Source organism: Natrix helvetica (assembly GCF_964273705.1).
Source record: "Natrix helvetica genome assembly, chromosome: 4".
NCBI classification, from domain to species: domain Eukaryota; kingdom Metazoa; phylum Chordata; class Lepidosauria; order Squamata; family Natricidae; genus Natrix; species Natrix helvetica.
In genome coordinates, this window is record NC_138550.1 from 106337318 (window position 1) to 106350975 (window position 13658).

Consider the following 13658-nt stretch of genomic DNA (forward strand, 5'->3'; position numbering starts at 1 on the left):
AAGGGTGTCAAACTCAAGGCCCGGGATGGATCTGGCCTGTGGGGTGCCTAGATCTGACCCATGGAGCCACCCTAGAAACAGCAAAGGACCAGCCTGCAGTGCCTCTGCCAGCGAAAATGGAGCTCGGCAAGGCCGCATGTGGCCCTCCCAGGCACCATTTTCAGCTGTGATGGCCTCCTGCCGCCCTCTGCCAGTAAAAACTGAGCTCAGGGGGGATGCACGCGCCCCCCCTGAGCTCCATTTTCACTGGCAGAGGGTGGCAGGAGGCCGTCACAGCGGCTGAAAATAGAGCTCAGGAGCCCATTTTGACTGGCCAAGTACTCAGGCCATCACAGACACCCGCAACAAGTGACATCAAGCTGGCCACACCCACCCAGGCCATGCCCACCCCAGCCCCCGAGGTCAAACACAACTGTTATGTGGCCCTCAATGAAACTGAGTTTGACACCCCTGCATTATGGTGACTTAATAATATGCTAAAAAGCAAATAATGGAAGTTCTTTTATCTTCTGTCATGTCAGAGAGAGGGGGGGAGCAAGGGAGGAAGACTGGCTCAGACACGGGGAGAAGACAAGTGGGAATTAGTCTGGAATCTTTCCATAGGCACAAGAGAGCAAGGTCATACACCTTTCCCCCCAAATGCCACTGAACCTTTTTAGTCTAATACAAGTACAAGCTGCCTGTCTGGGAATATTCCTGTGAAATAGGCATGAGCATTGAAGAAGCTAATTGAACTCCTCCTGTCCAGACCTGATTGTTTGTACCTGACAGACATAAACTATGGTACCTCAATAGACGACAGACAATATTTACATCGTGATTTTTGCTGACAACGATGTTCTGCAGAACAACTATGTATGCTCAACAATCATGCACATGCACATGTTGAGGTGAAAGTACGATACACTAAGACTAATAAACACTATAAAAAGAATCTCTTATTTTCAATTAGTGATTTAAGTATTAGTTAAAGTATATTTAAGTATTTCATACTTAAGTATTTCATACTTACATTGTATATGAAAGTTTATAATATATAGTCCTTCATTTATATAAAAATATTTCTATACTTCCCTAAGTCTTTACAGATAGTAGATAGAATACAATATGATCATAAACAGAATACAAATATAAAATAAAAATTACACAAAGTCCTAATGAAACGAAGGGAAAATCAGCAAATACAACAGGAAAATCCTTTGGCAAAATGAAAAATTTGATACTAGTCTAAAAAAAATCTAGAATGCTAATTAAAATTCTAAAAGGGGATTGTACAATCAAAAGAATTTGGAGAAAGCTCTCTGCCTTGTCAATACATACCGTATTTTTCGGAGTATAAGACGCACCGGAGTATAAGACACACCAAGGTTTTGAAGAGGCAAATTAAAAAAAAAGTAGGTAGGTAGATAGAGGGATAGAGAGGGAGAGAGAGAAAAATACAATAGATAGGGAGGGAGGGAGAGAGAGTAGGTAGGTAGGTAGATAGATAGATAGAGGGAGAGAGAGAGTAAGAAATACAGCAGGTAGGTAGGGAGAGAGAGAGAGTAGATAGGTATGTATATATATATATATATATATATATATATATATATATATATATATATATATATATATATATATATACACACACACATCATCTATATATATATACATCTATATATATACATCTATATATATATCTATATCTATATATATATATAGATATAGATATAGATATATATATAGAGAGAGAGAGGGAGAGAGAGAGAGAGAGAGAGAGAGGGAAATACAGTAGGTAGGTAGGTAGGTAGATAGATGTTTCCAGGTGTATTTATCCATGTGCTGGAGAAGGAAATCGCTGACAACCTAAGACTTGTTTGTGCTGGCACAGCACTTGATCAATGTAATTCTCATCAATCACTCTAACTAAAAAGCTTTCAGAAAGGAAAAAAAAAGTTTTTGCACTCTGCAAACCTCCCCCAAACGGCCGTTTTTTTGCATAAACGGGCCCATTTTTTTCAAATAAAAGGCATGAATAGCCTTGGGGGGGCTTGCAGTGTGCTCCTGGAGGGGAGGGGCAAAAACGAGCAAAAAACGGCCCATTGTTCGCGAAAACGGGTCTGTTTTTTGTCAAAAAAAAAAAAAAGCATGCATAGCCTTATGGAGACGTATGGGAGCGGGGGGGGGGGCAAAAAACGGCCCATTTTTTGCTCATTTCTGCCCTCCCCAGCCCTAGAAGCTGTCTGAAAGCCTCCATAAGGGTATGCACAGCCATTTTGGTGAAGGGGTGGGCTTTGGGAGGCAAAAAAAATGCTGTATTCGATGTATAAGACACACCCAGATTTTCAGCCTCTTTTTTGAGGAAAAAAGGTGCGTCTTATACTCTGAAAAATATGGTATGTTTATTGTAAACAAACAGTGTAGATTGAGATTGGAAGTCATGGAGTAGTAATCTGGTACTAAAATGAGATGTAGTTCTTCCAAGAGGCATTCTAGTGACTTGAAAGTAATGGTAGATACTAATACATTGTTATTTTTTTTTGAACAGTTTTGGAATTTAGGTGATAAAACTGAAGCAGTTAAGATAACTATTTAAATTTTGCTTAGCTAAATTTGATTTAGTCCCTTTATAGTTGTGACTACTTAGGCCAGGGGTGTCCAAACTTGGGAACTTTAAGATTTGTGGACTTCAACTCCCAGAATTCTGGGAGTTGAAGTCCACAAGTCTTAAAGTTCCCAAGTTTGGACAGCCCTGACTTAGGCAGCAGGATAAAGAGATGATGTGAATGATAATGATTTTGGATTCTTTATTTCAATTATCTAAGGTTGCCAGGCTACTTTAAATCCTCCATGCAATTGTCTATAAGAATTAACTGAAATGTCAGAAAAGTGAGTTCAGAATCTTGTTATTTTTTTCTGCTAAAAAAATAAAAGAAACGATACATTTTTATTACATATTCTCAAACTGTACATACCCTTCCCACATTTAACAGGAAGCCTTTTATATATCAAGGTGGGGGAAAAAGGACAGCAAAAATATAAATCTTAGTGAAGAATAGCAGCTATATTGTATATTCAATACTTGGGAACCCACTATCTGCAAAAACTGAGAGGAAAGGCAAAAGGCAACTTCAGAAGTCAATAAATCATTCCTTAAATGACAAACATAAAATCAGATGCTCTGTCTTTATATAGATTAACTATACATCTTTACAACTTCTCTTTTAATGTTGACATAAACCTTTTAGTCACAACTCCGGTTCATCCTTTAAAACTGTTGCCTGTTAACAAGATGAAGCTTTGACAAAAATGCACTTCAATCCTCATTAAAGTTGCCAGATAGCAATCAAAACAAACCCTCCTGTTTATTACATATTTCAAATATTTGTTTTTCTACCAAAATATCAATGATTATAAGTCTCCTTCGTGCCTGTATTTGTTAAAGTAAAAAATAAATCGCATGGAGTCCTGGAAGCGTATGAATCTACAGCATTTCTGAAATTAAGCCAGTATGGACCAGGTTATCCCCTTGGATGGGACATCACACTGTACAGGGAGTTCTTGCTAATTGATCACTCATTAATGACTATTCCAGTAAGAAAGCAGAGTCATAATCTCATGTTTTCCCACTTAATGATTGCTTTGTTAGTGGTGGAGTTGCCAGTACCAATTAGGTTTATTAAGCGGGGGGGGGGGCGCTATCTGTATACAAATTTAGAAATTTTACAGGTGGGAATGAAAGGAACATGGACAAAAAAGATCCTTCACATTTTTAGGGGAAAACAAAGTGCAACAAAGCTGGTTGCACTTTAAGCACAACTACTGTAGTGTAAAAATCAATGCTGACATATTGAAAGGTCATTTGGATTGAAACATATAGGCATTTTCTTTAACAGCTTCTTCATTTTTTGCTGACACGCTCTTGTTAAGAACAATTATTCTGGAATCAGAAACTCTTTATGTGTGTTCCCTACTTTATGTGGAAAGCCAGCACCGTTTAGGTCTTGTGTTGGGAGGAAATGACAAAGCAACACTGAGTTACTATACAATACAATACAATACAACATCAGAGTTGGAAGGGACGTTGGAGATCTTCTAGTCCAACCCCCTGCCCAGGCAGGAAACGCTATACCACTTCAGACAAATGGCTATCCAACATCTTCTTAAAGACGTCCAGTGTTGGGGCATTTACAACCTCTGGAGGCCAGCTGTTCCACTAATTAATTGTTCTAACTGTCAGGAAATTTCTCCTCAGTTCTAAGTTGCTTCTCTCCTTGATTAGTTTCCACCCATTGCTTCTTGTTCTACCCTCAGGTGCCTTGGAGAATAGTTTGACTCCCTCTTCTTTGTGGCAACCCCCGAGATTTTGAAACACTGCTATCATGTCTCCCCTAGTCCTTCTTTTCATTAAACTAGACATACCCATTTCCTGCAACTGTTCTTCATATGTTTTAGTCTCCAGTCCCCTAATCATCTTTGTTGCTCTTCTCTGCACTCTTTCTAGAGTCTCCACATCTTTTCTACATCGTGGCGACCAAAACTGAATGCAGTATTCCAAGTGTGGCCTTACCAAGGCATTATAAAGTGGTATTAATACTTCACGTGATCTTGATTCTATCCCTCTGTTGATGCAGCCTAGGACTGTGTTGGCTTTTTTGGCAGCTGCTGCACACTGCTGGCTCATATTTAAATGGTTGTCCACTAGGACTCCAAGATCCCTTTCACAGTTACTACTGTTGAGCAAGGTACCACCTATACCGTACCTGTGCATTTCATTTTTCTTGCCTAAATGTGGAACCTTACTCTTTTCACCATTGAATTTCATTTTATTAGATAGTGCCCAATGTTCACGTTTGTCAAGATCCTTCTGTATCTTAAGCCTGTATCTTAAGTATCTTAAGCCTAATATGACACAAACGATAACCGTTCTGTATGTGCACTGACACACAGACATACGAAAGGGACATAGTTTGCTTTGTGGTGATTATTTTGCAGAAAGCAACAGATCCTGTTCTGCCACCCAAAAGGTAAGTTTACTTACCCAGGCAAGCTGGGACTATTCTTGCCAATTGTAAAAATCAACTCTGTGCAAGATAGGCCTAGAAATCAAATGACAAGGGTCCAGTACTAATTGCTACTGGTGGCTTATTTGATTTTTAAAGATTACTAAACATTTCACTTCATGGAGTTGTTAGCTAATTAAATACATTAGATATATGCAATTAAATTAACATAAATGAAATCCCTCACCCATATGGTCAAAATATGTGACTGTATTAGGACACATTAGGACTATATTATGAGTCCTTCAGAAAAGCTACTAATATTGTATTACTTAAAGTGAGACATATTAATTTAAGTATTTTATAGATTAATATTAGTATATAAAATAATATATTAGAAATATATTAAATAATGCCTTATTAAATTTATGTGCCACCTGTATGCATAATTTATAAACATTTATAATTTATAAAATGTATATATAACTTAAACCAAAGCTTTACATATAACTGTACAAAACCAAAACAATCATCTTCAATTTTTCAAGTTGTATTATTTGCTGCATTGAAGTTCTGCTGATCAGGATTGATTTGTTGATGGTATGAATCCCTGAATTCATGTTTAAATCTGATCCGCTGAAGCAGATGTGAGAAATGCACAGGAATATTTCTTTTAATGAAATGGATTTCACATTTCTGATGGTCTATTTGCATAACTTTTCTTGGTTAGGCAGCTTTATGGTCTTCTATTCCTACTGTCACACTGAAGGGGTAATTGACTAGTTAGTTATACTAGTGGGCTTAGTTTTAAGATGTCTCATTTACAGATAATTAAAGAGAACCATAGACAGATAATATATGCATTCTGGAAACATTTTCCATTCAATTTCAATTCAATAGTTTAGTTTAACCTAGCTCTATACCCATGAATGAATTAAGCTGTACATTTCTTTGAATTCTGTTTTAAAATCTATTCTAATCAACATATGCAGCTACTGTATTTGATATCATTCTCCTTATAGTGAGGAGAAAAAAAGAGAACGATACCATGCAGGGCAAATTCTCTAAGTCTGCAAAGTACATGACTGCCATCAAATACTGTCAAATTTGCATTTTAATCTTGCTTACAGGGCAGTTTCAAATAACAATGGTTAGGTAATGTCCAGGACAAAAGAACATAAAAATACATTTAAAATGTTGATTAACTAAAAAATGGTAACCTTTTCCACTATGATGAGGTCTCCAACTTGAATGTCTGAGCTTTTAACTTGGACTTTACCTTTAAAGAAAAAAGAAATCAATCAATATAAACAATGATCTCAACATCACAGAACTTCTACCATTACGTTATTTCTATCTTTCATTCTATCCTTCAGAAGTCATTTTGAATTATTAAGCTAACATAGAAAAAAGAGCTTAAAAGTTTAATGACTCATTTTAAAAATTAAATTTAAGTACTACAATTTAACAAAGAAACAACAAAAAAGAATAGGAAAGCATCAAATAACCTACTACTCTTCGAAATACATTTTAGAAGTTATCAATATCCAATATTGACAGTGAAGAAGAATATTTTTCTTTCTTACTTTTAAACTATATCCAAATGTTATGTTGTCATGCTGTTGAAATAAATTACATGATAATTTTATCAGCTGAGAAAAAAAATTATTTGGCAAATTAAAAAATAAAAGAAGTTTAGAAAGTCCACAACGTAGCCCACAATTGATAGTAAGGAAAGGAACATCTGTAGCTAAGTTGTCATTAAGTGAATCATTTGAGATGATTTTATAACCTTGTTTGCTGTGGTTGTTAAGCAAACCACTGCAGTCGTTTAATGAACTACAATAGTCAATAGGCAAATCATGTGATCATTAAATGAATCCAGTAGTGAGAGGAAAAGTCATGTCACTTTTTTCAGCCATTTATAATTTTGAAAAATTGTTAAACACATGGCCATAAATTGAAGATTTCCTATATTTGTGTCTCAGGCAGCTCAGTGTAATACATGTCTTCTTAGATGATCTTCTTAATCGATCTTATTAGGTAAGGTAAAGGTTCCCCTCGCACATACGTGCTAGTTGTTGCCAACTCTAGGAGGTGGTGCCGAAGAGCCGGAGCTCTCCGAAGACGTCTCTGTGGTCATGTGGCCGGCATGACTAAACACCAAAAGTGCATGGAACGCTATTACCTTCCCACCAAAGATGGTTCCTATTTTTCTACTTGCATTTTTTTGGCAGAAGTTGGGACAAGTAACAGAAGCTCACTCCGTTATGTGGCGCTAGGGATTTGAACCGCTGAACTGCCGACCTTTCTGATCGACAAGCTCAGTGTCTTAGCAACTGAGCCACCACTTGCCTAAAAATCAGGTAGCTCTTTTTAAATGATCTGGGAATGTGAGTTGGATATTTTAAAAATAAATGTAAATAATACTTTAGGTTATCTCAATTATAAATTATAGCTAGAATAAATACACTTCAATATTCTGATTTTTTCAGAAAATAATATTAGAACTGCTGTATTATGTTTCCTGTAGAAGCACAAGAATTTATTGTTTAACATTGCCAGAATTTAACAGCTGCAACGTATTTCCTTCCTATTTCTCTTTCATACACTGAAATCTGAAGCTATCCTTTATATTATATCAGATTTCAAGCAAATGCTGTTTTGAAATCCTAAAATTCAGTTTTTAGCTTGATTGCCTAAATTTAATATTAAAAAATAATTCCTACCTAAGTATACCAAAGCTGCTATCCCATCTCTAACATCCTCTTGTTCATCTTAAGCATTGCTCCAAGAAGACAAATGAATTTAATGTTGACGATCGGCCTATATTTCTATGTCCCAAATAAATATTGGGAAGATGTCACATCCACTTTTGGAACTATAATTCAAAATAGCAATATAGCAATTTGCTATATTCTTTCTCAGAAAGCGCTTGCATTCTACAAGACTACAAGAACAAGCTTTTGCAATGTGAAATATTGTCTACAAAAAAAATATCTACATCAAGGTATTATATAAAAATATCAAGATATTATTCACACAATGTATACATCTGGCAAGAACATACAATTCCAGATTACTGTTATTCATGTTCCTTGTCTGGAGTGAGATTTGTAGAATGTGCCTTAACAATTAGCAATTATATGTAGGAAAACCTTAAGGTATCAACAAGCTTTTTATCTATATAGAGAAAGTAATCATTGGATACCATTTCAGAAAACAAAATATACATTATAACTTTGAAAGGATAATTTGGAAAACTATCAAATGCTATTCACTGCATAAATTATTTTTGTAAACTATTTTTCCTCCAAAACACATCTCACAAACTAAAAACACTCTTCACCATCTGTGTAATTGCCAATAAAAAAGTCCAAAGCTGTCAGAAGTGGCTGCATATTCAAGCTTTATGGTCCACCAAGGCACAAGCCTTTGCCTAAAGCCTTATGTGCAACTAGAACACAATTAAGTGCTTATCATAATTCATTACACATGAACGGCTCAAAAAGAAGAATGAGTGTAAAATAAATAAAATCAACTTATAGGAATACAGCAGAATATTTCTACAATGAAAATAATCACACATGCACACACTACAAAGAATCATTATAACTTGGCCTTGCTCATTACCTTTAGGTCTCTGTAGCTATTAAATTTAATGTAGCATAAATACTTCAAACAAATTAATCAAAACAAAGACATGATCTGTAAAATTCCCATTGTTAAAATTTTGGGATTTGTATCCTGCCTTTCCATGAAAACGTGCCCGTTTTTGGCAAACACAGGCTATACCGAGCACTGCAGAGTGCTTTTGGAGGCTGGGAAGGTGAAAATGCAATGCATGGAAGGCTTGGGAACCCAAAAACGGGCTCATTTTGGCTAAAATTGGTCATGTGGAGCACTGCAGAGTGTTTCTGGGGGCCAGGGAGGGCAAAAACGTGACTCGTGGTGGGCAAAAACTATTTTTTTCTTGTTTTCTTCCTGTAAATTTAGGTGCGTCTTATAGTCCAGTGTGTCTTATAGTTTGAAAAATATGGTAATATAAACACTCATGCAAACATGTAACAAAAATATGTCACAACTTCTATATTAATATAAGCTTCTGAAATCTGGCTCAAGCAACTGAAGCAATAAGAAATGTGTGTGATAGAAATATAAGACAGAACCAAGAGGAAGTCATATGTATTGATGAGCTAGTCAAGGTGAAATAGTTACTTACTCTCAATCAAGGATTGATTGAGGAACGTCAAGAATTATAGTAATAAATTTTGCAGTTTACACTTGTTAATAAAACAGGTATATTGGAAGTTGGAAACAGGTATATAGAAAGTTACAATGTTGCTCAAAGTTTCCAAGCAAATCCAAAATTATTGCCATAGCTATTCAATATTAGATAAGTCGGAGCAATGACAAATCTATTTGTGAAAGGATCCCTGTATATAATTTCATGAAACTGATGCTTTTTCTTACAAATCAAAATATTTTGTAAAATTGGCAGGAATTCTGAAGAATTCACCTAATTTTTGGGTCCAGTTTGATTGTTTTGGGGGAGGAACTTTTTAAAACCACTGTTCTAACATGTAATCTAATTTATTTATTTTTTATTAAGCAATGAAAAGATAATTTTCCATCCTCATCAACATTTTTTTTAGAAAAGCATCAGCGAGGCAATATGAATAAGATTTAAAAAAAATTGTGATGTCAGTTAACGGATAATTGCTCACACATTTAGAATGATAGCCTGTTGCAATGAAATGTTACATGTAGCAAATAACTCTCCATGTGGTTTGAAAATATCACCCCCTTAATTTGCTTTTTTCCTAGGAAATTTTATCAAAAGATTCAGTTTTGTATTTCATCCTTAGGTCATCACTGTTTTATTACCCAACTCAAAATTTTAAGAAATTGTCTTATTTATCTGTTTAGACCAATCCTGTTCAGATGTATTTTTTACAAATAAATTGGGATAGTTGTTAAATAATTATGCTCTGTGTATTAATTTTTGTATTAATCAATCAACCTTTAATTAAGTCAAAAACCAGCATGAGGAGAGTGGACTACAAATAAAAATTAAAAACATAAAAAAATTATAAAAGTAAAGTTACATTAAAAAATTAGAAAATATAAAACAAAAATGTAAAAAAATGTAAAAGTCTAAAAGCAAAAAATAAAGGCAATAAATGGACATTAAAAACACAATAAACGTATCTATCATAATATAAAACTTTCTATAATGATGGTCTACTTGCTCATTAAAACTGATTTGTGACCCAGGTCATCTTTTGACGTATTTTAAGTGCTGCTGCACACAACCTAATAACACTGTATGTTGTAGTAGCAGGGAGGTATAAAATTGCCATATGCGCTCTGCAATAATAGTGAAATGATGTTAGTCTAAGTGTCACTGTAATATAGGAGATTTCTTAAAATAATTTCACCAGCTCTGCTTTTTTAGCAGCAACACACATTCATGTACCACCTGGCAATATTCTTCAAAATCCCCTACCGCACAAAAAAACCAGCAGCTGATTCTTACTAATAAATGGGTTTTCATAACTCTAAACCTCTAGAACAGTTATGGAAGCTGTACCTAAGGTGGAACAGATTTGAAGCTGTGTGATACAAATAAGCTATTTCATCAACAGAATGACAATATTGGATTCTATAATGATGAACTCAATTTCTTAATACTCAACTAACGTGACATTGCTCAGTATGCAATATTTATTTTAGTTATATAAGAAATATAATCTGTTGATTTCCCTTCATGTATCAACCATGCCTGAACAAGCTGTGATCTATCTTACTGAAGGGAGTCCACTGGCAAATATGATCACTTTATATCAGTTTGCTAAGCACTTCTTTTTGATTTCTGCCTGAGACTGATCATCCTTAGTGCTAACAATCATTAGATAGATGACAGTGCATAGCTTAAAGGCTGCATGTGACATACTGAATATCAAAAATCATGCAAACTTGGTTTAACTGTAAATAATAGAAGCTACAAGGTAGGAATGTTGCCTAGGATTTATATTAAAAAATGATTGCTAACCTCGTAGTGTAAGTTTGCTATATAATTGAGAATTCATTTCCTTGTCTCGTTTATAACGACGAAATTCATCAACTGCTTCCCGCAGAATGGTGACAGCCAAAACAAATCCCTATTTAAAATAGAAGAAACATTTCCTTAAATGGAAAATATTACCACTAAAATACACAGAACGTTTAACAGTAAATTTGAAAACCATCGGAGTATATTTATTTCAATAGGTGTTTTAAAGGGTGCTTTAAAGCATGTATCAAAATCTGAGCTTAACCAATAAATCTAATCATATCTATACAAAAGTACAAAGATATTATTTGACAGAATGTCTTTCCTTCAAAATAATTTATATCTATAACAATGGGATGACTCATACAATAGCAAGTCTTAATTTCCTGTTGTCTGATTAAGGCAAATAAAGACATTGAATGAATGAGTTCTGCCATCTCCCCTATTTCCATGTTTAAGATAAACGAGCAAGTATTATTCATGTTGTCCTACAATTTGATCCTGATTAAACAATCTTAAGAAAAAACACCATAAAATAATTGGATTCATATTAAATAACAAAATACTACCTGCCTAAAGTGAAGAAAGAAGACAAGATATGTGCCTAAGGCTAAAATAAATAATGCCAAACAATGGTTTTGATATAATGTCTAAACCACCTCCTGATCTCCACAATGAATAGTGAAATATATGATTAAAAACTGACTAGTGTGTTTCCCTATAAAGTAAAACAAATATGGACATGACTATTTCTTTTAAAAGATTTTTTTTGCTTCTAACTTTAAGATAGATAACCTATTGTTTGAAGTCACTAACAGACGTAATCTCTTATTCTGAGGAATCAATGGCATTTCCAAACAAATGTGTAACCTTTGTTTCTTCAACCTGAAAAGATTCCTGCCATAGCTAGGAATAAGTAATTGGTGTAGAAATATATTAAATAATTAACCTGCATACCCAACTTTTCTTGTTAGCAATAACATTAACAATACTCAGGTTATATTTTGGGGTCTACTGAATCAAATAATTTTAATTCTCATCCCAATGTTTTTAATTTCAGTTCACATGAAATTAACTTCAATCCAGTTTCCTGAATCTAACAATTTGAGCTGAAATAAATATATTAATAAGATTAATAATGAAACATATTTTAATAATATATCAAAAGCTTTGTGGAAGCTTTGTAATGTAAATTTTTCTTCACAGCTTCCCTAATCTTTGTTATTTCTATCAAATGAATTTATATTTACACTGAAAACTTCAAAACAAAATTGGCTTCTTAATATGGTACTTTTAAGAATATTCAATGAAGAACTATCTGAATGCACTAACTATCTGCTAGCCCCAACATCTTACCCATAGCCTTCTTGAGTGGTAATAAAATTCCCACTATTTGAATGTACGAATCCATGTGATTCTAGAAGGATTGAAATTGCCTATCCCTCAGCTTACTTAGTCAACTTTGGTTAAGCTCAAAAGGGTATTTACCCCAAATACTTAATTTAATTAAATAATTAAATTTATTCTTTTCGGCATACAAAGTACACTTTATCTAAAAGATACTTTAAAAAATTATCTTAATCCATATTAATTATGCTTAACGGATTAAGAGGCAAAAGCTACTCCATCCCTCATTCCCTCACAGATTCATGTGCTCTGTCCCACAGCTCATTCAAATACCCCAATCTATATAAAGGTTATTGCCATGGTTACAGTGAGTTGAATGTTAATTACAGTGTTAGCTTTAAGAGGAATGCTAGTGATTACATTCATCTAAATACAGTCAAAGCAACAACCCAGGCAAACTAGTGTCCTTCAGATATTTTGGCCAACCCATTTATCCCCTTCCCATAAGGTCAAAATATTTGGAGGCCTCATTAGGACAATAGAAATCCAAAAGAGAAAAAGAAAAAATTAAAGCTGATGAAGGATACTTCTGATCTCTCAATCATTAACAGGGAGGGCTTAATCTTCTGACCCTCTGACATGTGCAATCTAGCCTACTCATTATCTAAAGAAACAAAATAGTTTTTACAGCTTTTGTATTTACCAGAGGAGCCCAATAGGTGTAGAGGTAGCCTATTTTCAATGCCGGTACAAACTGTGAGCAGGAGACTACCAGAAAATAAAGGTTCAAGAAAAACTTGAATTGTTCATATAAAACCTAGAGTGAAAGAAACAGGAAAACCATAAAATGGCAATAATCGTAACTTACTATGGTAGTGCTTCATTTAGGACTTGAATACTTTCTTCTAGCCTAATGGAGATCGACAGGAGTAAATTCTACCTAGAGTTTACCTCCTATCTAGAATTAATATTTATCATTTATATACTATTTTTAACATTAAAAAAACCAGACATAGATTGCTTTGGTGATTCTTACAAACTTACAAAGTTGATAGTATCTGCCTTATAAATAAGGCAGTATCTGCCTTATAAATAGGGCTCAGAAAATAGTGGTTTTCTAACAGAAAAATCTTTTAAGCATACAGCTTGCATCTAGTTATTATTCAAGAAACCAATGTAATAAAAATCATATCCCACTTTTCTCTAATGTTGTATATCCATTAGCACCAAAATAATGGATACAGGAAAGAAAAGTACATCTTTTTTCATACAGA

At 34.4% G+C, this 13658-nt stretch overlaps 1 protein-coding gene across 2 annotated transcripts in view; it reads right to left on the reverse strand.

Annotated features, from left to right (window-relative positions):
• The window catches only part of ATP9B (ATPase phospholipid transporting 9B (putative)), a 136835-nt gene that overhangs the window by 98979 nt on the left and 24198 nt on the right, over positions 1 to 13658 (reverse strand). For both annotated transcript variants that reach the window (XM_081950525.1, XM_081950526.1), the window contains exons 4-6: positions 13088 to 13201; positions 11038 to 11146; positions 6203 to 6261 (exon numbers count right to left, since the gene is read on the reverse strand). In XM_081950525.1, the coding sequence (XP_081806651.1) occupies positions 6203 to 6261; positions 11038 to 11146; positions 13088 to 13201 (282 nt within the window). The remainder of the gene's footprint in view (positions 1 to 6202; positions 6262 to 11037; positions 11147 to 13087; positions 13202 to 13658) is intronic.